This window comes from Actinia tenebrosa, unplaced genomic scaffold (genome assembly GCF_029948245.1).
Source record: "Actinia tenebrosa isolate PJP-AT-01 unplaced genomic scaffold, QUT_ActTen_1.0 PGA_scaffold0__85_contigs__length_37466705, whole genome shotgun sequence".
Classification (NCBI taxonomy): Eukaryota; Metazoa; Cnidaria; class Anthozoa; order Actiniaria; family Actiniidae; genus Actinia; species Actinia tenebrosa.
The window spans coordinates 3,319,607-3,347,452 of record NW_028292569.1 but is presented as its reverse complement, the minus strand read 5'-3'; the positions used below and the strand labels follow the sequence as shown (position 1 = coordinate 3,347,452).

Below are 27,846 nucleotides of genomic sequence, written 5' to 3'. Positions count from 1 at the left end.
GAGTATAAAATACTACGAGAGAGCCTATGTTTTCCCTAAAGGGCTTAGAGACGCTGGTAAGCTGCTGGGAAAGCAACCAAACGCTAATGTTGTCATGTCTGCCGCTAAAGGCGAGCTTCACTAATTCGGAGGTGCGCCTTTTTACGTCGTCCCCACAGGCAATGTCATCCAATATGAGGAGCGTCTGTGTATCTTTAGGGAATTGCTTGTGCCAAAACTTCAAATGGCTGGATAACTCGTTAGGGTCTAAGATATCTACGAAGAAGTCGTCATCATTCCTGCCTATGCCTTCCCAGGTAACATTATTCCTGTAGGTGGGGCATAATAGCACGATATAGTCGAAGCGGTATCTAAAGGGTCCTAATAGCTGCTCCACGACAAATTGTGTCTTTCCACAGCCGGTGGGTCCTACTATCAGAGCATTGTAAGGTATGTGATCTGGGTTCATATATAGATGGACTCAGTGGAAGCAGTGCAAAAGATCATCGCTGAGGCAAAGGATAAAAGAGACACCATAGAAATGCAAAGGGAGGAGATAGACCGGTTAAAAGAGCGCGTGCAGGAGTTGTACGATGAAATGTGTGGTCTGAAGCGCGCAGAACGGTTTGGCGCGCTTTTGACAATGGCGGGCTGGGCTAAGGAGTCCATTAAGGACTTCATTCGATATCCCCCATAGATATATGGATTACATTTGCATGGGGTGTGGACAAGCATTCGAAACCCAAAGCGAGTTAAACCATCACTTAGATTGGCTGTAAGACCTTCAATATATGGACTGCATTACGTGCGAAATACCTACCGACTGCATTTTCCCTCCTAAGGAGCCTACTGAACCATCCGGCATAGTCGCTACACCGCGTAAAGAATACGCCTGTCGTCATTGTAACAAGGTATTCGTCGAAGGAGATTTCGTTGGGCATCGGTGCTTGGTGGATACTAAAGCACAAAGGACTTTAGAAGATGCTCAATGAAAAGGTCGGAAGGTCTTACTGATTTCCACCAAAGGAATTAGCATAGACCTCATCTTTTATTTTGTTAAACGCCGCAAAGAGGTCTCGAGTAGGGATCTATTTTTTATTGTTATTTTGTTAAGGCGGCTGCAGGATACTCTAAAGGTAGGTCTTGATAATTATTGTTATTTTGTTAAATGGCGTCAAGGAATGGTTCATGTCTTTCATCCTACTAATAAAACCTACGTAATTACCTCTTAACAATTTAACAATAAAAAATAAGATCTATATAATGAAGTGCCTGCAATGCGATAGAACTTTTAGTAGCAAGCAACGATTACAATACCACCTTTCCAAGAAAGTCTGTCAAAAGACCATCAGCACTGTTTGCGGTGACTGCGGTAAGAAACTGTCCACTGTACAGGTCCTACGATATCACCGCGAGCATAGAGTCTGCCTTAAAGACCATTGCCACCGTTGCGATGAACCCCTCTTTGAAGAGAACTGGCATAAATACCGCTGCCGGCGTTACCACCTCGAAGAAGTCGTCTGTGAAACCCACGGCGATTTAGCAGAGCGATGTTGCCCCCTTGAAACCAGCCGGGCGCTCACGCGGCGTAAAAAGGAAATAGACCAAGATTTCGTATGCTTTGACAACTACGAAGGAGTAAAATGGGAGAATAGGGAACACTGGGGCGGTATTTGCGATAAATGTGGTTGTCAACGCAGCGACCAACATATTTGGTGTTGCCTGTATGACGGTCCCAAGCCTTTAGACCATTACCTGGCGATACGAAAGGCTTGGAAAAATGAGAAAGATATATGATTCCTCAAATCGCAGCATTCATAGGGGGAGCCTTGATTACGATATCGATTGATTTCATGTCAGAAAAAAAGAGGTCCGCCGAAGCAGACCAATATCTAATCAATCACATAATGGATTAGCTTCCGGGCGACGTTCGATGTCAAACTTCCATCGGCCGTTAACCTTACCATAGGTACGCAGGTGTGTATATTCTTCACCTTGCAGTACGTACCGTACGCAGTCGGGAGCCCATAAACTGTACTCTTGGCTGCCGTCTAAGAGGACCAACCTTAAACGGTTAATGTCCTCGAAGACGACGTAATTTTTTATTTCGTATGAAATGCCGTGTAGCAAGTCGCGCCAGTGAGTTTGTTCAAGAATCATTATATCTATGAAATATCTTTTGGTGCGTTCGTAAGTTCTCATGCGATTTGAAAGCCTTAACACACCAAGGGCAAGGTATGCGAATGCCGTCGACGTAACGGTCGATTTCCCTGCAGATCAGATCGTAATCGTTGCTTACCATCGTTAAGTATCCATTCATTTCATATTGCGTCAATACCGCTTTTTGTTTGTCGGACAATACGCCGTTACCCTTTGGCGTCTTCAGTTCCAGACAGAACCCATTGTATTTCTTATGGGAGTTAAGAATTAGGATGTCGGGTTGACCTGCCTGGTAGCCCTTTTGCCAGCACTTTATCCTTTTACTACTGGTATCTTGCAACTCCCCGAGTCCAGGTGCTAATATCAGCGTGGGGTAAAACCGGTGTATGCGATCGATGACCTTCCTATGTAAGTCGAACTCGTCCTCGATTTTGAAGGTTAACTTATTTGAGCCGTCCAACGAGTACTTTCCCGTCTTCCTTAACGTAGGTAGGACGTCTTCGAAGACCCAATCTTGGAACGACTCTGCCGTTGGCATTTTGGAGCTAAATATCAATTGATACAAACCAGACTCCGTCACATACAGGGATTGCGGGTGCGAACCAGAAGGGAGGCGATTCACCTCCAACTCGTTAAGTCTCTTCTTATGCTTGTCCCGCACGTGGACTTTAATAGCATCTTTGGTGTCTGCATAACCTAATGCCTTTGCTACCTCCTTTGCTTTAAAGTATAAAGTTTCGCCTTGCACTATGCATTGCAGTTTGGTGTCGTTGTTTTCAAATACGCGAAGCATATTATACGTAAGGAATATTTTATTTTTTAGAATGGCTGAGGCAACGAAGTCATTAATAGGCAACGCTCTTTAGCTGATTCATTTCCACGCTCAACTGGGCGTCAGACACCACGAAGATGTATGCGTTGATCTTGTCTGAGTCGCCTGCGCTAGCGTTTAAGTCACGCTTGATTTCCAGGGTAATGCCGTCCTGGGTATTTACCAGACGCAATCCCTGCCCATGTAAATCCTCGTCGTTGGTGGTTCGCATGTCAATCCACAGTGCATACTTATTGGTAAAGAACTCACCGGGTGCAACTTGATCCCCAAACTTTCTTTTTATTTCCCTGTAGATGTCTGAGGGCTTCATTCCCTGCGAATACACCTTATTTGGAACTCCATTGATACTAATCCCGACGTTGGTGATGCCGGGGTTATGAAAGGCTTCAGAGTCGCGCTTACCGGCTTCATAAGGCTTAATAAATACCAACATCAGCCCCGTAAGACTGCGACGTGGTAAATTAATGCTCTGAGTAATTACCGCGTCTGTCTTATCCAGGAAACTAAAGGTTTTGTACATTACCGCGTGGTCGTACAAGAAAGCCTTTCCAGCACTGTATTCCATGCCAGCGCTACGTGCTAGATCTTCGGAGTGTATGGTTTCATACTGCAATTCCAGGTTGGTAATGGCGTATGGATGAATACTTCCCGACAACGCAGTGCTTAACCCGCCAATGATGTTAGCCATGTTGGCTAAGGTCACTTCAAACTGCAACTCACTCAACTGTCTAGGATAATAAACCCCGTGGCTGGTAATAGCCTCAAAGTCCAATGGTATTACGTATTTAGTACCATAGGCCGTCTTGATGGCCTTTGCATCTGCCACGTCAGTTGCGTCGCCAGAATCGGTAGGTTGTGTCTTGGTGGGAGTCCTAACCTTACGTAATATTGCGCTACCGATACCCTGCTCTATTTTTTGTGCCCTTTCGAATGCAGTCAGCCACAGATCTTTGTAGGTGGTGTACAGGTCATAGTTGTTTAAGTCTAAGAGGGATTCCCCGGCGAACTTTACGCGCATCTTAGAAACAATGTTGCGACCAAGGTTGTTAACGATAATCCTTTCATCTGTGGGGCTTGACTGCACCGCTAGGTCGAACCTTAAAGCCAGGGTGCCAGGAACCAATACTAGGTTATCCGTTAGGCGGGGCACGCCTACATACAGCGTCTCACCTGGCTTAGCGCTAGAAGGCGTGAATGTAACCCGGTGAAAGGTGCGTTCTGCTTTCAGTCCGCCAACCTGCTTAGGTAATACGTTGGGGTTTAACTTTGAGCTTATCATATATAATGGAAGTAGAAGGTGATTTTGATCCCCTTACCGAAGAAGGTCAAGTCGACATTAACGACGAAGAATACGACGCATGGACTAAAGGCGCGGAAACCGACCCCCTAATCTACGACATGGCTCTAGAAAACACGTACGGTAGTAGGTGGAAAAGCTTCAAGGCAGCCTTGAATCGCATGTGGCAATCAAAAAACCACGGCAGCCCCGTCCCTGAGTACTTGGAGCTTCAAAACATGGGTGAGCAGGGAGCAACCGCGCGGGAAACTGTAGAGTGGGCAACGCAAGAGCTAACGCAGCGCTATTCCCACTTCGAGGCCGACGACGTAAGGCTCACAGAACGCGGAAACAAAGTCCTCATAAGCGTCCAAGACATGAGATATCCCGACAAAAACCGCTGGAGCAAACCACAAATCCTCTTCGACGAAAATGGCTCGGTCAAGGTTAACGTGGCAAGATTAAGAGGCTTTCAACTAGCTACCAGAAGTGCGTTAGAAAGGTTGGGGGCCCTGAATGAAAGGGTCGCACTAGAAAAACACGCCGAGGAACTACAAGAAACGTTAAAAGAAAAGGAAGCAAAGTACGAAAGACAAATACGGCAGCTAACCGATGCTCAAAAGAAAGAAATCAAGGGCAAGAACGAAGTCGTACTGCAATTCAAGCGAGAAGCTGAAACGGCTTTAGACGAAAGAGACCGAGCCAGACACGCCTTCAATCTTGCTCTAAAAGACCTGGATATGAGCAAGGAAGAAGCTAAAAACTTGCATATCACCATAACCGGCTCTTTGGAGGAACGGCGGCAGTTGGTTGCCGAAATCAACACTAAAGAGGAGCAAATCCGGCAAAGAGATCAGGCTATCGAAGACCTGGAGGGGCAAATAGAGCGGCAGCAAGAAGTAATCGAGGACCAAACTCGTACTGAAGAGGAAAGGGAGGCAGCTCAAAAGGAAGTGGAGGCCCTTGAAATACGCCTTGCGGAATTACAAGCGCAAAAGGAAAACCTGGAAAAAGAGCTGGGGCTTACCACCAAGGAAAAGGTAAAAAGAGCCCTTTTGAAGTATGGCGTTCCGCTGGCGTTTGCGGTCGCTATTAGCACCGTAGTAGGAGTTATCCTATCCGCGCTTAAGGCTACAGGCGCGGGCGTAAAGAAATTAGGCAATGGACTAACGGACTTAGGAAAAAAGATGGCAGCCGGTCTTCCTGGGCTGCTGGGTTCGGTTGTTTCCTTGGCACTTAGGGCCGGCGGAGAACTGTTAAAGTTTGTAGGGAATAACATTTGGATATTAGTCGTAGCTATTGGGGTGGTCCTCCTGAAGAAGATGAAGGCTTAATCTTCTCATCGGACGGTGTCCTGCTTTGAGGATAATGAAAGACGGTATTAGCACCGCCCTGGTAATTTGGAACCAACGGTAACACACTCATGGTAGAAATGGGCTTATGACTCCAGACTGCATTAGCGGGCCTGCGACCTACGCGATTTATTCCAAACTTGCCGTCATCAGAAGTGACTTGCAACTTAGCATATTTACAATTGGCTAGCATATGAAAAGTTACTGGCGTTAGGTCTTCAGTGGACCTAGTGTAGGGCTCCATCGAAAAATGGGTAACTTTCCTGGTGTTCGTTGAAGTTCGATAAGGAGGCAGGGGCTTATTATTCTCATCGATAAGCCTAAACCCCACATTCGCATGCGTATTTGCATTAATGCTAATAGTGCAAATGACCAATGCAGTGCCCCCAACTTCAACCCACAGTCCAACGTCATGCCAAGCGCCGTTGTCATATCCTTCTTCATCTAAGCGGTGGGCATAGCGCGTTTCCCTCACGTATGGATTCATATATTACAGGGAACAAGTTCCCTTCTAGAGGCTCATTACCGTCAAAGTGCTGATGGTCATGTGGTTATAAACAGTATCCCTTTGATTTTCTATGCTATTTATGCAAACGCTCCCGGTGTCATCTACGCGCATTTGCAGCTTCACTTTCCCATGGCAGTCGGCAACTAGGTGAAAAGTCCAAACGGAAAGATTCTCGGCGCTATTCGTTGGCGGCTCTACTGAGAAATGCGTGGGCTCTCTGTTGTTCGTCTTCGCGCGCATGGGTTGCAATACTCCATTGTCGTCGCAGAAACGAAATCCTATGTTTGCATTACTAACGGCCCCCAAAGAAAGACTGCATAATATCAACTTCTTTCCCGAGTAGTTCAAATTCACGGACATGCCCGTGACATCAACCCAAGATGCTTGGGTGTATTTTTTCTCACCTGTGTAAGTCGTATAGACACAATCTACTCCAGCTACGTAGGGGTTGTTCATCGCCATATATAATAACTCAGACCAACACCCGCGGCTGCTAAGCCGGCTTTTAGTAAGTTATGGTCGTATTCCTCGGGTATCGTAGGCATAACATGGGCCTTCTTCGATGGTTTCTTAACTACGGGTAGCTTCGCTTCGTGTGACTTTTTTGGCTTCTCTACGAAGTGAGGAATGTTCCTAAGAGTGTCAGAGTTCACGTCGTTCACCCCAAACTTCATATCCTTAGTAGCTCGCTGCAGCTTGTTGTTATAACCCACAACGGAATTGGTGTTAATAACTAAATTACTTGGCATTAACCAACAACCAGGCGACAAAGCGTAATCCAGTCGCACTTTAGACTGCTGCACCGCTAATTGATATCTCTGCACCGACTTGGATATGTTGTTCTCTATTATTGCAGACTCAAATAAAGTTAGGAATTCTTGTTGCGTTTCCTGTGAAGCGCCTTGGGATCCAACAATGGGGTTGCGGGTATTTACCTGCGCTCCCAGGATGCAGTACACGAATGCTTCAATGCTACGGTTAATCCTGGCTAGGTTCCTTAAACCTTTTCCTTTCATTAACACGAACGGATCCCAAGTGCCGGGGTAGTTTGTTTGAATTCTAGTAATTAATGAATTATTACCCTTATCGCCGCCCATATCACCGAACTCTAACTCATTACTTGGGTATTCCTGATGTCCGTAGTCAGCCGGCTTCTCACCATTGGCACCCCAAACGTAAACTATACCCAGCCCATGCGTCTTACCCTCCTTATAACGAAAGTCTTTTTGCTGTGGTTTGAACTCATTAATTAACCTTTCCAGGGCTGCGGCGTCATATCGGTTATTCATTGGATTAAATGCCTTATCTCCCGGTAGGGGTACGTTAAGCTCCTTCAACAACCTCCTTACCGTAAAGGCAACGTGAAACTGCATAATTGGAATGTGAAACATGTCCGCGGCAACACCACAACCTTTAGTGGCAGCCCAAATAGCAAAGTCTAACTGCTGCGGCCAATACCGCATATTGGGCCCTGCTAACCATTCCCTGGCCTCTTTACCCGACGTATGCTTCAACATCGTATTCTTATAGATATTTCTTAGTATTACGTTAAATGATTGTTTACCCACTGAAATCTTCAGGTGCGTTACCAGCTTTTCGAAGTTGTTTACACCACCTTCAGCATCGTAAAATGGGTAATCTTCCGTGGTTAACAATAAGTTTCTAGGAAAATTAGGTGCTTTATGCTCGGGTTTTGGTGGCCTTTCTTTATGAACGGGGCGTACAATCGTCAATCGCTGCACCTGATCACCTACTTGCTCCAGCTTTGAATGTTCCAAGTCTGCATTGCTGTACATCCTGGAGCCGTTAAAGTAAATCCCATCGGGTCTTCTTTCAAACTTACTGGCGTCTGCGTGTGGAAACATCTTCCTAAACGCTCTCCAGTTCCAGTAATCCCTGTTGTCAAGATGTGGCTGCTCCTCAATATCATTCCCAAAAGCGTCGTACATTAGTATATATAATGGATGTTATACCATCAGCACCTCCACTTTATCCTGAACTTCCTAAGGAACCTAACGAACTAAACGCAGAAAACTTTAGGCTCAATAAAGCAAACTTAATCCTGGCTTACTTGGAAGGGCAGACAAAACACTACGAAAAAGTTAGGAAGAAATACGTTAGAGCCCGGAGTACGCTACATAAGATTGCGATAACTTCAGGATCCATATCTGTCGTGTTAACGGGCTCCGGCGTTGCTACTTCGCTTACTGGACCGGGAATAATTGTTGGGGTTCCTTTGGCCGGCATTGGGGCAGCCTGTGGTATTGTTTCTGCTGTTGCTACGGGCATTATGAAACAGTTGTCAAGCAAAATATCCAAGCATGACACGACAATAGCTCTGTCAAGGGCTAAAGTAAATACTATCACTGACCTTGTCTCAAAGGCTTTGCGTGACAGAAAGATAGACGACGTAGAATTCTCGCTTATCTTAGCCGAAGAGGAAAAGTACGAGAAATTAAAGTCGGACATAAGGAATAAAAAAACAGTCGTAAAAGATCTTTCCGAGGAATCTCGCAAAAAGATCTACCAGGAGGCAAAAGAAGAGCTTCAAAGAAAGCTTGCTCAGTAAACATCTGCTTTGAAAAGAGCGTGACGGGATTCTATTTACATATCGAACGTCAGTCTAGAAATTACGCGTAATATGAATTCAGTGAATTATTACGCGTAATATGAATTATTTGGCGAATTATTACGCGTAATATGAATTATTTGGCGAATTATTACGCGTAATATAAATTCATCGTATGAATTACGCGTAATATGTTATTGTCGCCTCGGAATCCATCCTAACAGGGGGTGGTTGGGGTCAATTTTGTAAAATATTTCGTAAATTACGTCAGGATAATAAGGAATATCCTTATCCAGCCGACAAAACATCCACTCGGCTTTTGTCATATCAGAAACCTCGGGAATAGACTTACCGGTAATTTCAGACAAAAGATAGGGAATAGCTTTGTAATATTTCCCTAGCTTTAATTTTTTCAACGTTTTCCGTAGACTTTGTGGGGTTGGCTCTTCTAAATGGTCTATGATTTTCTTCTTTACTTCGTTGTCTAAATATATCGGTCGATAACCTTGGATATGACTCATCCAGTCCCTGAAGTATTTTATTCTTTTGTATGGCGTCTTCTTACGACCTCCGTTGGAATAATATTGTTCCCTGGTAGCACAAGGCACGGCATTACGAATATTTTTACCGCACTCGTAACACTGTGCTGACGTGTCGTCTTCTATTTGCATTTTCTTACCACAACAAATATACTTATTTGGTTTAGTAGGTACAAACTTGGGTTTCAAGCACTTTACACAGAAATCATAAACAAACTCTTTACAATCTTCGCACTCCATATATAGACTAACATATTTGCGCTGTTGCCCCCAACCACACTTGGAGTGGGTTGTTTCCGTAGGTGGATTTTTGACACGGGTCTTGCCCGTGTTGAGATTGCGCTGGAACCCCCATTCCCTATACTACTGCTGGACGACATTTGAACGCTTCGTGTATTCCAGGAAATGTTATTTAATGTCACCATGAAGTCATGATTGAAGCGCTAGTAAAAATGAAGGATTCCCATAATTCATTGCTAACATTTCTTTTCGCATCGTTTATTTTCCAGATACAGTTTCCCAAGATTGATTCAACCCTGGTAGCATTCAAGACCAGTTCATTACAGTGTGTTGTGAAACTCGATACGTCAACCTACACGTCACTACGGTTGAACGTCAAGCCGATCCAAGGACAAGGTAGGAGTAAACTCACTTGACTAAGAATTAGTGAATCCGGGAACCCTGTGGTTTTGAGTTCATCGCACACTTTGACTAAATTAATACTAAGATATAACTAGCTAAAAACTAGTGTGAGCTGCGTCGGTGTTTCTAATGAAACAGTAATGATGAAAAGGTAAATTATACACCGTGAAAAGATGATGATGTTTTTTCATCTTTTCACGGTGTATAATTTACCTTTTTATCATTACTGCTAAATTAATACTGGTTTCCAATTGTTTCTTGTTAAAACAGAGGCAGCATGGATGCGTGATGAACTGACTAGTCTGGAAAGATTCTTCGAAACCAGAGTGAGTTGTCTGTACCTCATGCTTAACCCCTTTGTGAATCCAATCTCTGGGGACGAGATTGTCTTGAATCACCTTGAATCATACGAAAATAAAACATTGCGCATGCGCAATCTCTGGGGACGAGATTTTTTGAAACATCTTGAATCATACGACTGTAGTGCGTTCTTCACTCTTTTGTTTTTATAATATTTAATGTATGTGTGTTTTGATTCAGGTCGCGTCCGCCCCGTACAGGGCTAGCAGCATGACTTCATTTGCACGTTGCATTACATTTCCTACCAACATTCTCAAGGATCTTATCAAAATTATTCGCTTAGAAACGGTGAGAATTCGTTATGTTTCATAATTTTCTTCGATTGATTAAAAATTGAGCCACCAGAGTCTTCTTTGTCATTAAAAGTTAGTTCCATTTACCTAACGAACGAACTCTGTGATATATGTTTAAGTAACTCGTGTGAGTAGATTTTGTTGGGTCTTAATCTCCGGTTTTCCTTCCTCCACAAAATCTAACACGCTAAATTCCAATTCAATCTGTGAGTTAGCCGTGCCCTGACTTAGATCAGCCCAGAGGTTGTTTCAGGGTTTGATCTGTGAGTTAGCCGTGCCCTGACTTAGATCAGCCCAGAGGTTGTTTCAGGGTTTGATCTGTGAGTTAGCCGTGCCCTGACTTAGATCAGCCCAGAGGTTGTTTCAGGGTTTGATCTGTGAGTTAGCCGTGCCCCCTGACTTAGATCAGCCCAGATGTTGTTTCAGGGTTTGATCTGTGAGTTAGCCATGCCCTGACTTAGATCAGCCCAGAGGTTGTTTCAGGGTTTGATCTGTGAGTTAGCCATGCCCTGACTTAGATCAGCCCAGAGGTTGTTTCAGGGTTTGATCTGTGAGTTAGCCATGCCCTGACTTAGATCAGCCCAGAGGTTGTTTCAGGGTTTGATCTGTGAGTTAGCCATGCCCTCAGTGACTTAGAGCAGCCCAGAGGTTGTTTCAGGGTTTGATCTGTGAGTTAGCCGTACCCTGACTTACGTCAGCCCAGAGGTTTCAGGGTATCGATAACATTTTTAAGGTTTTAAGCGACCTCATATTTTTGATAGTGTGATTTTTATTTGTGCACAGATTCCTGATCAAAGTCACAAGTGGCGTGTAGAGTGGTGTTTGAGTATCCCACCCGATGCACCGGAGATGCCGGCTACTCCAGGAACACCAGCGGTTGTCTTTAAAGCTAAGCTCTTCATATTTGTAAGTAATACTGATATTGAGCTCTGACCTCAGTGTATTGTGTAGAGTTCAAAGAAAGCGTCTTGTAATCCCTAAATACATACTCAATCTTCCTTTATCTGATGATTTATCACACCAGATTCAACTAAAAAAAGCCAGCTCCCAAGGTACTAGTCCCTTAGATGATTCAGTGATGATCCCTCTGTTATTCGACCCAAAGACTAACACTACTCAGCAAGTGGATGTATCACGACAAGCCAGCGCGCCGACCTCATCTGCTGAGGCTGCAGTTAATGCTCTGCTGAAAAGATGGAATGAATCTCCCGCCTCTAAGACCGGTAAACTATATCACTTATTAGAGACCGACGTTCTTGCTAGGTACCGCAAACCTCAAACTGCAGTTCGACGACAGGCGTTTTTCGTCAAATTTTCGACATTTAGTAAGGCGTCATGACGAAGTTGTTGCTGGAAGAGCCGCCATATTGAATTTCGTTGATGCTCAGTGTTTCTCCATGTTTGCACGCTTATATAGCTTCCTTGCCTCAAGGCATATACTTACAATGCAAAAGTTAGCACTAGACGGACGAGTAATATGTATAATAATATTTTCTTTTTCTCTATTTTCTCACCATTTACCATTTTGTTTTCACCAGGAGACTGCACGATATTTCCTGCAGTGCTTGAGTTGGCCAAAAATCTTGTCATCCCGACGTAAAGCTACAGGCAGTCTTTCTAAAAAAAAACCTACCTAAATATGTATTAGGTATCTACTAAATTCGCAAATAGACAGGGAAAAAATTAAAGTATTTGTCATTTTGTGAAGAAAAAATTGTACATAGAGGTAAAATAAGTGTGAGCAAACTGTAGTATTTAAAATGAAAATAAAAATGCAAATAATTATTGAACTTTGCTATCCATTTTTTCATGTCTGGATATACTTCTTAGTAAAGGTGCTCGGGAAAAAAGCGTGCATCTTCATGTAAGTATTTGTTCCACAGCGTGCTTGAAAAATAAAAAGATAGGAATTTCTGCTTCATGATGAACGGCCAAATTATTCTTAGCTTAGTCATACCTCGCTTCTGGCTTAACGTTACTGCTCAAAATGAGCGGCAAAGATTTGAACGGAGAAGTTCCATATTCCAAGCCCCAAAGGGACCTTGAAGCGGTGCTCTCACCTCAGCTGGGATCAAATGTGATCCATCCCTTGATTCGAGGGTTTTTTTCGGTTTCCCTGTATCCGGAAAACTTAACACGTGCAATTCCAAGGCTTTGATCAGTACAGATGTTTCAGAGCATCGATAAAATTCGTTAAATGATATTAAATGACTAGTAATGTTTCATGATGGATTGCAAGTCTAGGAGAAGGTGTGGGTTACCTGTGGCGGAGGAGAACTGGTAAGTACAAGAATCCAAAATGGCGAGCAGTGAAGGGAAGAAGGCGGTCAAAGGCAAGGGTCAATTATCCCAAGAACAGATCATACAACAGTTCAATCAACTAAGACAAGAGTATACTAATATCTTAAACAAAATACATGAGCTAGAGATGGATCAAAACGAACACAGGTGAGGCTTAAAAACCTTGAATTTGGCAATGAATCCAACCTGAAGTCTAACATGTCAAATTGTTAAAAAAATTCAAACTTATTATGTACAGAGAACTCCAACCACATCATCTTACGATTATTGAGGCATTTAGAAAATAGATAGTGCTTTTGAATCCAATAATTTTAAAATATCTTTACTTTGGTGCAGTTGGTGAAATGGTGTTTGAGGCATGACACCACAGGAAGCCCAATACATGTGGGTTTATTGGCAATCATTGCCTGTTAATCGTGCCTCGTTTTAAACCTCTTAAAAAGAAAATGGTGGCAGTTGATGTAACTGAATTTCCTGGTGAAGTGAACCAATCAGTCTGGAAGCTTCCCCATGTTGACTGTCAGTCTTTGGGAGGAATGTTAAATACTGCTAGCCATCATTATACCTTGGTGCTCAGCATCTCTTCACATGAGAATAGATGATTAAAATACATGGCTCCAATGTTGGCTTAAATAAGAAAGATAGAAAAATTAATGTTTGCTGAAGTTAGCCAACTGATATCAACTGCACCTAAAGAATAAGGATCATTTAAGAGGGTAGTGTCCTGCAACCTCCTCAGGGCAGTAGCCGCAAATTTCTGATTTCTGATTGGTCCGGTTTTTGAGGGTTTTTGGCTTTTCTTACATTTTTTAATTTTCCTTATATTTTTTCCCGACTGTTGGTCCAGTTGAAACCAGACCAACTGAAACCAAACCAACTGTACCAGTGGCTATGAATTATCTCTTGGGACTACTACTTTGTTTGATGTGGGTGCAAGGACTCTAACCTTGTTCATACCACCTACTCATTAGGTTGTCTGGCTACGGAATTTATGCAATAATAATAATAATATTAATAATAATGGAACTTATATAGCACACATATCAAAATTCATGGCACTTCACAATAAAAGAAATAATGAATATCAGACATGTTAAAAACAATATTAATGAAATGTCATATTTAAACAATATGTTACAATATGTTTGCATATCGAGCTGATGATATTTGTAATAATATATTTAACCTTTCTATCTTTTCTTGGTTTAGTGTTGTCATACAAGCTCTCCAGAATGTTAATTCGTCTAGAAAATGTTTCAGGATGATAGGTGGGGTTCTTGTAGAAAGAACAGTAGGTGATGTCCTGCCTGCTCTCGAAAAAAACCGGACACAGGTAAATCATCAATCAATACCTTTGACAATAATTTTTAAGTTAATATGTGTCTTAAACCTAGAGTGCTAACCATGTATCTGTGAAAAAGTTAACTAAAAAAGTCGTACAAATTAGTGCAAAGTTTTGTTGTTGTACGTTCTACTGAGGTCTACTTAGATTACTAATTTGTGCAAATTTGTGCAATTTCTAACAAGGTTTTTCACGGATATATGGTATGCACTCTAAACCATAGACCGACAAAACTTTGCACTAATTTGTACAATTTTGTTAGTTAACTTTTTCACAGATATATGGTAGTACTCTAGCATTTTCAAGGGAAGTTATGTGAAATTGTTCTTTTAACTTTGACAGCTCTAAAATCTCTGTGAAAGTGTGAATTCCCTCTTTACTTTTTGTCGTAGCATTACGAAATGTGATTCTTTTCAGATTGGACTCGTCTTGGACCACTTAAAGGAGCAAATTATTACCAAAGAACAAGATCTGACTGCATTCAAAGAGAAGCACAACATAAAAATGAAAGGAGAAAAGGATACTAATGCTGCAGCCGATAGCTCAAAAAGTCCAGAAAAGTCATCAGGAGTACTTGTTGCTGAAGAAAAATCCAAATGAAATAAAAACTCTTTTCACACTTAAGTTATACTTAGTATTAAACCTGAGTATTAGACTCTTCCTTTCTAATAGACCTCTTTAACTAGGGTGTAATGTTTTACCATTTCAGACCAAAAAATTCTGTGTTTGAGTTGTATCCATATTCATGTGTCTTCTCATGAAAAGATACTCTTCGGAATGACATGTGGTCTGAAATGGAAAAAAAACATTACGCTCAAGCTAAAGAGGCCTATTCCTAAACCCTCCCCCCCCCCCCCCCCTTAATTCAGCCAGGAAAGGTAAGGCTAGTCCAAGTAAGAGTCTGATAGTCAGTTTAGTAACCTAGTATTGTACTTGTAAAATATACAATTTGTTACCAAAATTAGCAAATGTACAATAGTTAGGAGTAAATAGGATTATGTGAAATGTATTGTTAAAGTACTTTATTAGGAGTGTTTCTTGTTTTTGAATACCAAATGTGGTACGTTTTTTTACTTTATCTATATACTATTATAACTATTTAGGGTGTAATATTAAAATCAAAAGAGAATAAATTCAAGAAAAATATTTTTTAGTTTTTTTCTTCTGTGAAGCATGAGATATGCATTGCTAGTGCTCCACTATTAAATCAGCATTTGTAGAAACAAAAATTAGGGGAACAAACTTATTAAACTGGAAGCAAAATACTGGTTACCATACTCCATCTCTCATAGCTGTATATATTATTCAATCCTCAATTCTGCCATCATTCTGCTTTCCTATTTAGGTTTTATGCAATCATATGACAGTAGCCATTTTGGATATGGAAAAAAAGATTAATTAAAAAGAATTCAATTCCCTGGAGTAAAGGGATTCTGTGGTTCAGTCCTGACCATCTAACATTGCTGCCAGTCAGTCTATGTCTTCACTCTTGGGACGCATATTAAGTCATAGCCACTATGTTGGTTCACAATAACAAAGTCAGTCCTCATTAGCCTCTCTTGTAAGATCACTCTACATAGAGGTGGTTTCATTGTTAGTTTCACAAAAAAATTTAAGTCATGGTTGCACACCAAGAATTCCTTTGAGCTGACACCAAAAAGCATTACCCATGTCATATCCCCTCCCCCTACCCTAGGACAATATTTTGCTACAAGGAAGGGGAAGGTAAGTAGAACATTGGACCCAAAACTCGTGATTAGTTTCATTTATAGGTTGCATAGTAAACATAATATATTTGTTTTTAATAGTATAACAGAGTTATTATAAATTGTTACCATAATTAATACTCTTTAAACAAATACTGCTTGAATAATTTAGCTTTCCAAGAAGCTCTTGGTCTAAAAAACACATCAAAAACTGAATTTAATTTGCTAGGATAAAGAACATTTTCAAGAACTTTCCTTATCTCTGACATATGAAATGAGCTCTCTTTGAGCAACATCAACAGCTCTTCTAGTAGTTCTTTTGAAACCGTTTCTTCAAAATCTCTTCGAAATATAAGCATTTTGTCCAGCTTGCTGAACATCTTTCTGCTTATTCTGTTGCATCTAAGAAATGAAACCGTAAGATAAACGAGGTCTTCTGTTGGGTATTTCTTGGTTTCTATTACTGAGTACAAAGCATCTTCCATAGCTTGCATAACATGGTCTGCCAATGAATCAATTCTGGAAAAAGCCAAACTCATGTGTGTAATTGCTTTTGGTTCAAAAAGACTTAAATCTCTTGTTAAGAGTTCACTGCAGATTTCTTTTAACAATGTGTCTGCAGGAACAGACAGTTCACTAAAAGACCAGGCAATGCGACAAAGGTCCATGTTTGAAAATGTAACCAGCTCTCTCTGATAGAGTTGTTTCCCAATTTCTTCCATCGTTTTGTATGCATTATCGTCTGCCAATACACCTAATGCCCAACACAGTAATCCAATCTCCTCTGCACTTAACTTTTCAAAGCCATGCACATGGATTTCCCTAACCATTGGGCCAAATATTGAAAAATGCTTCATATCCAACCATGTAAGGGCCACTATGATGTCAACAAGTTCTCTTGAAGTACACTGATCGCATACATCTGACACATTGTTGATGAGCTCACACACAAGTTTTTGATAGGATATCCTCTTGGACATCTGAACTCTTTCATCCTGATATTTTTCACATTGTTCTGCTATCCTCTTTAGGGTTATGACTTGATTACTAACACTTAGCACTTTGCTGTCTTTGGTAGCATTGTATATGCTGAGTAATCTGCGAATAGATCTAGTATTAAGCAACCTTTCACCTAGCTGAATATCTTCGGGTATTTTGTTCTCGGAGAGACCCTCTAGCTTTTTCCTTCTCAGTTTTTTAAGCGCTTCTTGTGATCTGGCAACAACATCTTCATTCTTCTTATGGATTCTTTCTAGTCTTTTCCTTGCTCTGGTATGGAGCTGATAACTTGTTTCTTTTCGAAATACGGTGGTCAGTTTGAAAGATTCCAGTCTAAATCCATTGATTCTGTATAGTGCAAAGGGATTTGTAGTAAAAAAACGCGTTAAAAAACTCTTAGAATTGCAAGCGACATTCATCTTCAATCCATCATTTTTTGCAATTTCAACAAGGCGTTCCTGGAGCTATTGCGTAAGAAAAAAGAGCTTGGGTACTAAAGGAATTTTTCAAAATCATTTGAATATTACTGAATTTATGGAGAAAACGATCAATATTCTTCAATACTAGGATTAAAAAACTATGCTTGTATTTTTGGGAAAAATTAATTGAAGTAATTGAAAATATCATCGATTTTTTAAAAGAGATGTGACGTAATTCAATACCAATCTTTCTCGCACCTTCCTCCTCCTTTACTTCCGGTCTGGTTTTCCGGTCATGTATTCCACGTGCTCGGTTAGTGACGTCACTGGGAGACTGGTTCCTCAGCTGCCCCCCAGCACAAGTTCAACACGACAAAACTAGTGTACCAAGTAAACTGGCCTAAAAAACCTCTTTTTTTCTTCAATATCGCCCTTTCTTCGACTCGATAAGATTCAAGACAACTTCAGTTATGAGTTATGTGGCCCATGGGAACCAACAGAGTCTAGACCAGCAGGTAAAAGCCCTTTTTAAAACGTGAATATTTTCTCGTGTTTTATTTCTCTTTTCGCCGGTGCATCGCTTTGATTCAGTGAGATACACCGGTATTTTTTTGGTGGAGTCAAATTTCTTTTTGCCTTTACTTAGTTGTTACTTGTTTTAGAAGTATTCGTCGTTGTATGGAAGGTAATATGTATTGTTTTATGGTTTCTTTTGCAGTTAGCTGGACTAGACTTAAACTCCGGTGTCGCACGTCATCCCGGCGCTGGAATCAACCAAAGTCAACCACCACAACGTAAGCGACGAAACTGTCTCTTTTGTTGTCCGTCTTCCCTATTCCCTTCCTCAGTTATTCTTCCTAAGATTTGAGACATTTCTTTAGATTATCCAAGTGTAACTTAGATTATTCCTCCTAATGAATACTTAACAATCAAGATGAAATGAGTTGTAAAAGCATGTGGCCTTGTCAAATGTTATATTATTTATCTGCCAGGTCGCCATCCATTTTTTTTTTTTTGCCCGCGAAAAATATCGTTCATCTTTTGTGACTCCCTTTTTTAACACTACAGAGCGTTATGTCCCTCCTCATTTACGAAGGAATCCTCAACAGAATTTTAATATGCCGGATCCGAGAAATCCCGGCAATTACCCTCCGCCGGGTCCACCAAGAGACTTCAGAGGAAGAGATGGCGGCTATAGAGGTTAGTTTTACAATGGTCTTTGTTGGTTGTTATATTATATAACGCGATAGCACAAAATTTCACCCGGGGTAGACTTATGACTCTGTTTTTGTAACTGTTAAATTCTTCCTCAATATTTTAATTCGTTATAATTAAGATTAGTAATTATGATATTCAAAAAATAAAATAACTTGTAATGGTTGATAAATAGTACATTAGATGAATCTTGAATGAATCCCTAGTAGGGGAAAAATATATGTCGGGACGAACGACTAACCTTTTGACGTTTCTGTCTTTCTTGGCTAAAAAATGATAACTTGAAGATCTGGCTTCAGATAGACATCAGATTAACAATGATAGTTAAGTCCTGGTCAGGCGTTGGACTTCTTATTTATAAAGACAGCTTTTTCTGGTGAAGGGAAAAAAAGTTTGATGCCTGAACTTAGTACGTAAAACCACTCTAGAAAATCTAAATGGGAAACCAAATGAGATTTGCGACCTGGGTATTATCTTGGTGTTGAAACAAAAGATCATCTTAATTAGGGATTAGAAATTATTTTAGTAATTTTTTATTTTAAATGCTTAAAACAATAAAAAAAGTGAATAAAATGTGGGATTATAATGACAATTGCGTTTTGGCACATTTCACTGCTTTCCCTGACAATGTTTATAAAAATAAGATAAGTCATACTACTATTGAATACGAGATAAAACACCTAAATTTGGTAAAAACATGACATTTGGCTTTTACCAAATCTATGTGTTTTATCTGTAATCTTACATTCAATAACATGTCTAAATGCAAAAGCCTTAAAAATAGAGTGCTTTTAGTCTCACTGTTGAATAGTTAGATAAATTTATTTAACTTAGATAACGATTTAGTTGACGTCACCTAAAATAGTAAAAGCGCACCAAATAATGGTCATGCTAATCCGGGGGGTTGTTTTACCAGAGAATGAGTGAATAGACATTCATTTGTATCATCGTTTCTTCCCCTGATCTCAGTAGCTGTTTACTCGTAGTTTCAAATTTAGGTGACGTCAGCTAAAATAGTAAATAACTTATCTAATTTAGTTGACGTCACCTATTCAACAGTGAGACTAAAAGCACTCTAGCACAGTTGTAATACTTATTAATTACAATGTAGGTTTAGTGGCCCATCATAAAACATGAGTTTTTTAAATCAATAGATGAAGTGTACAATGCTTAATAGCTTCATAGTATCAAAAGTCGCTTTCTGAGAAATATACAAGGAAGGTAGAATATTTCAATTGTAAACCTTCATTCTTTTAAAGATATGAATTACCGTGGTGGCCGAGGAAATTATAGCGGAGGCTATGGTGGTGGTGGTGGTGGATACAACCGCAGAGGTGGAGGGGGATGGAGAGATCGTTCTGGTGGTAATGATTACTGGTATTCAAACCAAGGAGGATACAATGATAGAGGTAAGCTTTACTTTTTTAATGTAATAATATACATATATAAATACATTAACTTCTTAACAAATAAATAAATATAATATATTTAATGCAATAAATTTTACTCATAAAAGATTATTTTTTTGATGCAATCTAGATATGATGTCAGGACGTCATGAGGACTGGTCTAAACTGCAGCCAAAAAATGACCGTTTGGAAAGGTAATTATACCACTATCCTTATTCGCCATATTCCATTTAATACCCTGGTCAAGTCATGGCCATGCAGAGCAAAATATGCCAGTTTATCTGGCCAGCCTAAATTGTTTTCTTTATTTCTAAGGGAACTATTTGTTGGAAACAACTCTGGTATTAACTTTGAGAAGTATGATGACATTCCTGTTGAGGCCACTGGGAAAGATTGCCCTACCAACATTGAGTCAGTAAGTAATTCTTCCATTTCCATTATTTGCCATTCATATAATGGTCCACTTATGGAAGATCTTGAAGGTCAGTCATACATATGGCAGCTATTTTTCCATTGATAGAACAATAGATTTTACCCAGCTACAGGGCTTTAAAAAAAAGCCAGTGGACATTGGGTTTGACCAGAATTGAAACTTATCTGGTCAAATCTTTTCCTTGCTGGTTACTTTGACCATTAACATTGAGCCAGTCATCATGACCGGTGACTTACCGACCCTTATTATGATCCACAGACTAGTCTCGCATCTTCAACCCGAGCTTGAACAGAAAGAAAGGCTTTAATTTTCATGGGAATAAGTGTAGCTGCTGTGCCACAAAGGTTTTTTTTTTGCTGATCTAACAAAAATAATTTGATTACTTACACAGTTCAATGATGTTGAATTAGGAGAAATCCTGATGAGCAACATCAAGGTGAGTGAAATAAATTTTTTTTAGGGCATTCATGGACAAAAGGATTTTTTCGAATTTTACATGATAAAACTACATCATACTAGAAGTAAAATAAGCAAATAAGAAGACTTCGTTTAAGTTGCAGAATGCACGGAAGTTCACCCTTTTTATGGTAAAAATGTGTGAACAGTGTAGGCATGGAAAGCTGTCAAAAATAAGCCATACCTTATGGAAAAAATAAATTGATCACCCCTATTTCTCCCAGAACTTTAGAAACTTACCAAATAATTAGTTAGCTTTTAACATCTGTGTTAAAAAGTTATAATATAAAATGTTATTGGGCTACAAGTGTGGACTTGGAGCCATCACATTACATGAAATTCTATTCTAATTATGCCTAAAATATGTAATTTTCCCCTTAAAGTTCGGTATCATAAAGTACTTTCAAAAAACAAAATAAAAAAGAGGGGTGCCGACTTTGTTTTAGAGCTCTAAGAGATTAAAGAAGTTTTCATTATATTTTGCTTATCAAAACAATGGAATGACATCATCAGGATGACTGCAAATGCTCACTAAATTTGTGCATAGAAAGGATGCAAGCAAGCAATGTCCATGAAAGTCTTTAAAAACAGATTGCAACTTAATTTTGTCATTAAATGTGTTTATTTTACAACTTTGAGCTGATAGTTTATTTTTAACTAACAGTTAGCCAACTACTCCAAGCCAACCCCAGTCCAAAAATATGCTATTCCCATCGTCAAGGGCAAAAGGGATTTGATGGCATGTGCCCAGACAGGTAAGCAAAGTATGCTCTGTAAATAAACAACAGATGCCTGTTACTGTTATCCTCCTTCCCCTCCCCCCATGGTTACATATTCTTGGTATACCTACAGTGATGTCACATAAATAGTTGGAACTGACCTAATACTATGCAATCATAGTTTATTTCAAGGTGTTCAAGTTACTCATATCATTTTAATCATTTAACTCTTATCATACAGCAACACAGCTTAAATTAGTCAAGATGCTAGCTTTCTTTCATAATACTTGTTATAATTATTATCGACTCACTGAGTTTTAAAGCTTATTGCTTTTATACTTAAAATCTTTCTTTCCCCTTTTTTCCTTAGGTTCTGGCAAGACTGCAGCATTTTTGATTCCTATTCTTAGTAGAATCTTCCTGGAAGGACCTCCTCAAATGCCAGATGTAAGTTCCCAGACATGTTTTGGACAAACTTTTCAATATTCTAATTGGCTACCCACTATGATTTCCAATTATCTCACTGACTTTAAAGCATCAAAGCAAATACTATAGAATATGGTTCTAACTCTTATTTGTAGGCCAAGCACACTTCCAGGAGAAGACAATACCCTGTAAGCCTGGTTCTTGCACCAACGAGAGAACTGGCTGTGCAGATCTTTGATGAAGCAAGAAAGGTTAGAATAATGCTACTTCTTTGAGTAAAAGAAAAGTAACTAACTGAACTGAGCAATTTGACTAATAAGTGATAGCATCTCAAATATTTTATGAATACATTTTAGTAAGTTTTATATTAGGCCAAACAAAAAAATAAGTGTGTTTCTTGTTGCATGAGAAAAATAATTTGGGTTGGTAGGTCGGATCGGATTTTTTTGCTGATACAACAGTGGAAATGAGCTTACTGGGAACCCTGTGGTACATTTGGGAATGAAAAATATATATTAGGGTCCGCAAAAATCAGCAAGAAATTTAGGGTCAGTCGCACAACAGGAAACACACTTATTTTTTTGTTTGGCCTTACATTTTTCATTCTATTCTATTTATTGTAATTTTTTTGAAACAGTAATGTTTAATATTCTTTATATTTTTTGTATGTTTAGTTTTCTTATCGCTCTCTCGTACGCGTATGTGTCGTGTATGGTGGTGCAGACATAAGTGGGCAGCTCCGTGAACTTGATAGAGGCTGCCATCTTCTCGTGGCTACACCTGGACGTCTTGTTGACATGATGGACCGAGGACGTATTGGCCTGGATGTTATCAAGTAAAAATTTATTTGATAGAAAAATTTTGGTTTGGATGTGTTTATTTTATAAGCTTACGCTTTGTATATTGTGGTTTTTCCATTTCATGTCGAGGCAGATTCCAATAGCTGTATAGTATACTAATAACAGCTTTTATATCATGTAACAGGTTCCTGGTCCTTGATGAAGCAGACAGGATGCTTGACATGGGTTTTGAACCCCAAATACGTAGAATTGTTGACCAAGATACCATGCCTAAACCAGGGGATAGGCAGACACTAATGTTCAGTGCAACATTCCCTAAAGAAATCCAGGTAAATGGAATGCCAGAATGCAAGAAGTCATTCTAGTTTTAAATATATATAATTAACCTAAAAGTTACCAAGGCTTACCACACTGTTGGGAGACATTGTCAAAATTTCAAATGTTGTTGGTTTATTGTGGTATACAGTCAACTCTTTTTGAGCAACCACTCTTGTAAGCGACCATCTCCTGTAAGCGACCACCTCGGGGCCAGGAGAAAGTGGTCGCTTACGAGAGAGTTAACAAAGGAAGCCCAAACAATTTTCTTACCAGGGTTTTTATCAGGCCGAGCCATTGCGGGATTCACGTCTGACTAGCCCAACTGGTTTTTCTAATTGGTCCCTAAATTTCAGATTGGTGGGCCCTTTGACCCCTTGAAGGCAATTCCTAGTCAGAACACTGCTCTTTATTTCTCTCTCCAATGATTTGCAAAGACAATCTCTACAATATTTCTTATTTCTAGATGCTTGCCAGAGACTTTTTGGACAATTACATTTTCTTGGCTGTTGGAAGGGTTGGATCAACCAGTGAAAACATCACTCAGAAGATCATATGGGTTGATGAATATGAGAAAAGATCCTTCCTTCTGGATCTGCTGGAAGTCTCGGGTAATCAGAATATTTTAGTCTTAAATCAGTCCTAAAATACACCAGCAATCAAAACAGAACAGTCAAACTGTCTTCGCATCTATAGTTTTTCAAATTTACAGATTAAATTGGAATTTATAGTCTCAGTGTATGTTAGTAATGGGAAAATTTCTCAAGAATGAATCTTGAATTTGTTAAATTTTAATTTTGATTTAATTGTCAACATTTCAGGAAAAGATGCTCTGACTTTGGTGTTCGTTGAGACCAAGAAAGGAGCAGATGCTCTGGAGATGTTCTTGTACAAAGAGAATTTTGCCTGCACATCGATCCATGGAGACCGCTCCCAGAAGGAAAGGGAAGATGCTTTGAGTTCTTTCCGTAGAGGAAAAACACCCATTCTGGTTGCTACTGCTGTATGTATAACACATCTTTTTTGTTTTGTTTTATCAGCTTCTCATGAAGCTAATCGTTTTTGATATTTGATTTTTTTTAGGTTGCAGCACGTGGGCTGGATATTTCCAATGTCCGTCATGTTATCAACTTTGATCTGCCCTCTGACATAGAGGAGTATGTGCACCGTATTGGACGTACTGGGCGTGTAGGTCATACTGGTAAGCATATGAATGTTATTAATTATATTTCCAAGGTTAAGCACATTAGGGCACATTGTGTGCTTTCTATAACTGATATAGTATGATTTCAGATATGCAACTTATTAGTGCTTTAGAAAAGTAAAGAAATTGTCCACACTAAATGGGGCAGGCTAAAAGATTTAAAATTAAAATTGTGTATCCACATCTTTCAAGGTCTTGCCACATCCTTCTTCAATGAAAAGAACAGGAATGTTGCCAAGGATCTCCTTGCTCTAGTGACAGAAACAGGACAAGAAGTGCCATCTTGGCTGGAGGCCATTTCCTATGAGTCTAATAGCTCCAAGAGAGGAGGAAGAAGGTAGGGAATAAGTTAATCCTTCACTATGCCCTATTTAAATTCAGGACATTTCAAAGGCTGTCTTCAGAGGGCTTGTAGCAGGGATCCATTTGGTGGACAATTGGTCTTGTCAGTAGTGGTAGTGCATGTGGACCGAATCTCACAGAAGACCCCATTATGGGGAGCGGTAGTTGTAATATATATAACTATATTCCTCCTTGTGGTGATTTTAGTTTGTCATGAAGTGCTTAAAAAAGAGCAGGTGTAGTATCTAAGAAAGGTATTTAGGTCGATAAACCAAGTTTTGATACATAATTATCATAATGTGTTTCAGGTATGGAAGTGGTTTTGGTGGAAACAGAGATTACCGTCAACAGCGTGGAGGTCACACCCCTAGCAGCAATATGCACATGAATCCTTATGGAGGATATGGTGGTGGCGGCGGATACAACAATTATGGAGGGTATGGTGGAGGAGGACGCCATTACGGTAGTGGTGGTGGAGGAGGACAAGATTGGTGGAACTGAGAAGCCACACCCTATTTTACAACTCTTCTTGACAAGCCAAGGCAGTTGTGTTCTAAGTAAAACTAGTATGCATTGTTGGCCAAATCTGACATCAAATATGTGTAAGTGATTGATTGGTTGGTTGGAATTCCCTTCCTAGATGTTGCTGCAGTGGATGACTCAGCTTCCATAACGGCTTTAATACAGCACAGTGCATTGAGGAAAGAGTTGGTATTGCATGTACCATTGATTTCCCACAAGTAAACTGTGCTGCTTGTGTTTGCAAGACATTTCTCAAGTTACGTTGATTGATAAACTGAACAACACTTAGGTGTGCATGGTCAGTGACAAGTTTCCGATGCAAGAAATAACCATTTCTTCATTTCTTATTACTAACTATTATAGTCAATACGATAAGGATGCGATGAATATTTGTCAACCTTAACTAAGGAATAGTTGCTGGCCAACTAATGTTCTAGGACATAATCAGTTTGTTTTTTTGCTCTTTGTTTGATATCTATCATATTATATTATTTTGTCTTAAAGTTTCAATTCATGGAAGAGTTACATTGAGTTAATATAATCCAGTTTTGGGAGGGGAATTGCATAATTTATTAATGAAAAAGCACTTTTTATTTTATTCATTTGAAAGTATTTCTTTAAACTTATTAGAAAATATGTATTTGTTTTAAGCCAACACGATTTTCAGTGTTGAATTTCAATGCTGTTACCCAAGATTTCTCATTCTTGATTATTAATATCTTGATATAGTAGTGATAAAAATATATAATATAAAGTTTGCTCAAAACTATTGTTTATATAAATCCCAAATTGATGATAAAAGATTGATTGATGACTTTGTACTTTGGAGATCATACAAAGTTAAATCAGCTGTGAAGAGTTCTGTTGTTTCCAGTTTTAGATGGTTATCAGTATTTACCACTTTCTACATATATTTAGATTTCAATTTCGATAGAAAGGAATACATATAGGAAATTATAGAGTATGTTTTTCTCTTCATACTAAAGCATATGTCATAAGGAGTTGCCAAATAGGAGTCTGTATAAGAAGAAAATATAACATAAGGGAATGTGAATCAAATTTGAATTGGGATATTTTCTAATAGTATGTATAATTGATGCATTGGGAATGTAATATCTTGAAGAAAACATAGTACATGTGGAGAAAAAAAAGATTAAATATTTCAATAGCAAGTAGTTGATTTAATATTTTTGATAGATGTTTATTGCTTTACCTAATTCTGGTAGGGCATAGATAATGCCGAAGATTAAACTTAGTTTCCCATTGTGGCTGCAACATCTTGCAGTTTTATTGCAACCAAATCGAAAGGTAACCAACTACAAAAGAGAATGCAATGATAGTGCAATAACATTGCTAAAATTTAGTGCACAATGGCCTTTAGTATAAAGGAATTTTTTCACATTTTCGTAACTTATTAGAAAAATTTCATACTTTTCAAACCAAAAAAGCAACAAAAATTAATGGATTTAATCATTGATGACGAACATGATGAAGAATAAGGAATTTCATCACATTTTATATTTTTTGCTTTGTCTTTGAATTCAGTTTAATTTTCAGAAAAGATATAATTACAAATTACAAATAATCCTATGCATTACAATCCCAAATGCAGGCATCTGTACAGAAATCTTAGTATGTTAATCTAAGAAGAATCATATTTAGAGCTGATATTTATTGGGCAATTTGCATTGTTGCATTTTTATTTTGGATTGAGACATTCAATGAGAATCCCATGCAACTTGGCTAGAAAAAGCAAGTTACTTCAATACAATCATCCATAAATGCTACAGATTTTTGTGGCAACCATTCCAACACAGAAACCAAGGAAAAGGTTTTATTGCTTTTGTAAGCCAAGGTTTCTGAAAATGCGGTCATATTTTCAGGCTAGGTAGGTTTTTTCGCTTTTTTCGAAATAGTTTGATAAACCATATTTCTGGACAAGAATGTGTAGTTCCAAAACTTATCCATACCCCCTCAGCGGAATTTTTTAAAGACACCCCTACCCCCAGAAATTCCAAATTTCTTCCATACAAACTCTGTAATATTTGTTCTTTCTCTGGCCCCCCACCCTTTGGAAATTCCTAATTCCTCCGTGGGGTGGGTATGAATGATTTCTGGAACTAGATGATATACAGGCCTCCCTTCTACAGGCAACTCTTGATGTAAATAATGAAAAGATTATCAAAATTTATAACTTGCATGTTTTTGTTTCAAGAAATGCTGGGGAACGTAAGGACAAAGGAGATTCCTAGCTCCCTGTCTTCTTTCCCTTCATGTGAGTTGTTTGAGAACAGAGCTATCGCATGTAAAGAGCATGTTAAATGGTTCCAATATTTAATGATTCCTGTTTATCAAAGGTAACGTTACTCAGATCATGAAATCATTAAACTTGGCCTTTACTTCATATGTACATCTAATGCTCTGAATATTTTTAAGATAAAAAAAGCAAAACTAGTTTCAAAGAAGTACATAAATATTTGTGTAACATACATTTGATCAAGTATGTTAACTTATTTCATAGATGATAACATAATCAACTCTTTACGAGGGTAACTCAGATTCCATGGTATTCTGTGGACACATTTTCTTTCCACAAGTTCATTTTCCTCTCTTAGTTGAGTGTAATTGAGAGATCTTTGGTTTCCAAGCTAAAATACTGTTAAATAAAGGTTTATTTGTCCATTTGATGTCAGAAGCCAAACAATAAAGTTCAAATTTATGTCTACTT

General features: G+C 39.2%; 4 protein-coding genes across 4 annotated transcripts in view; 3 read left to right on the top strand and 1 right to left on the bottom strand.

Annotated features, from left to right (window-relative positions):
* LOC116287918 (mediator of RNA polymerase II transcription subunit 14) overlaps positions 1–12,300 on the top strand; it is a 35,322-nt gene extending 23,022 nt beyond the window's left edge. The window contains exons 34-39 of the mRNA XM_089026232.1: positions 9,725–9,851; positions 10,128–10,183; positions 10,398–10,505; positions 11,294–11,416; positions 11,535–11,733; positions 12,049–12,300. Of these exons, the coding sequence (XP_088882358.1) occupies positions 9,725–9,851; positions 10,128–10,183; positions 10,398–10,505; positions 11,294–11,416; positions 11,535–11,733; positions 12,049–12,110 (675 nt within the window). The 3' untranslated portion in view covers positions 12,111–12,300. The remainder of the gene's footprint in view (positions 1–9,724; positions 9,852–10,127; positions 10,184–10,397; positions 10,506–11,293; positions 11,417–11,534; positions 11,734–12,048) is intronic.
* A 503-nt stretch (positions 12,301–12,803) lies between these two features.
* Positions 12,804–15,004, top strand: LOC116291825 (prefoldin subunit 2). Its single transcript, XM_031699039.2, has 3 exons — positions 12,804–12,958; positions 14,021–14,144; positions 14,571–15,004. Exons 1-3 carry the CDS (start codon positions 12,810–12,812, stop codon positions 14,751–14,753), a joined length of 456 nt encoding a protein of 151 aa, XP_031554899.2. The 5' UTR covers positions 12,804–12,809; the 3' UTR covers positions 14,754–15,004.
* A 183-nt stretch (positions 15,005–15,187) lies between these two features.
* Positions 15,188–17,289, bottom strand: LOC116291824 (uncharacterized). The gene has a single exon (XM_031699038.2). The coding sequence runs from the start codon at positions 17,275–17,277 to the stop codon at positions 15,994–15,996; it is 1,284 nt and encodes a 427-aa protein (XP_031554898.1). The 5' UTR covers positions 17,278–17,289; the 3' UTR covers positions 15,188–15,993.
* Positions 17,290–17,617: 328 nt separating this feature from the next.
* LOC116291799 (ATP-dependent RNA helicase DDX3X) lies at positions 17,618–27,843 on the top strand. The gene is made up of 17 exons (XM_031699011.1): positions 17,618–17,792; positions 17,996–18,071; positions 18,346–18,477; positions 19,752–19,901; positions 20,032–20,095; positions 20,217–20,316; positions 20,726–20,770; positions 21,455–21,545; positions 21,880–21,956; positions 22,091–22,186; positions 22,610–22,770; positions 22,920–23,064; positions 23,517–23,661; positions 23,872–24,053; positions 24,134–24,251; positions 24,447–24,591; positions 24,905–27,843. The coding sequence occupies exons 1-17, from the start codon at positions 17,748–17,750 to the stop codon at positions 25,095–25,097; spliced, it is 1,965 nt and encodes a 654-aa protein (XP_031554871.1). The 5' UTR covers positions 17,618–17,747; the 3' UTR covers positions 25,098–27,843.
* Positions 27,844–27,846: the final 3 nt, after the last annotated feature.

What these genes read in the sequence shown, in the direction of transcription:
- LOC116291825 (XM_031699039.2), top strand. Translation starts at nt 12,810, where the DNA reads ATGGCGAGCAGTGAAGGGAAGAAGGCGGTCAAAGGCAAGGGTCAATTA. An exon ending in ATGGATCAAAACGAACACAG is followed by an intron (nt 12,959 to 14,020) that starts GTGAGGCTTAAA and finishes TTCTTGGTTTAG; the next exon opens with TGTTGTCATACAAGCTCTCC. An exon ending in TCGAAAAAAACCGGACACAG is followed by an intron (nt 14,145 to 14,570) that starts GTAAATCATCAA and finishes GATTCTTTTCAG; the next exon opens with ATTGGACTCGTCTTGGACCA.
- LOC116291824 (XM_031699038.2), bottom strand. Translation starts at nt 17,277, where the DNA reads ATGAATGTCGCTTGCAATTCTAAGAGTTTTTTAACGCGTTTTTTTACT.
- LOC116291799 (XM_031699011.1), top strand. Translation starts at nt 17,748, where the DNA reads ATGAGTTATGTGGCCCATGGGAACCAACAGAGTCTAGACCAGCAG. An exon ending in CCAAAGTCAACCACCACAAC is followed by an intron (nt 18,072 to 18,345) that starts GTAAGCGACGAA and finishes TTAACACTACAG; the next exon opens with AGCGTTATGTCCCTCCTCAT. An exon ending in GGATCTGCTGGAAGTCTCGG is followed by an intron (nt 23,662 to 23,871) that starts GTAATCAGAATA and finishes TCAACATTTCAG; the next exon opens with GAAAAGATGCTCTGACTTTG.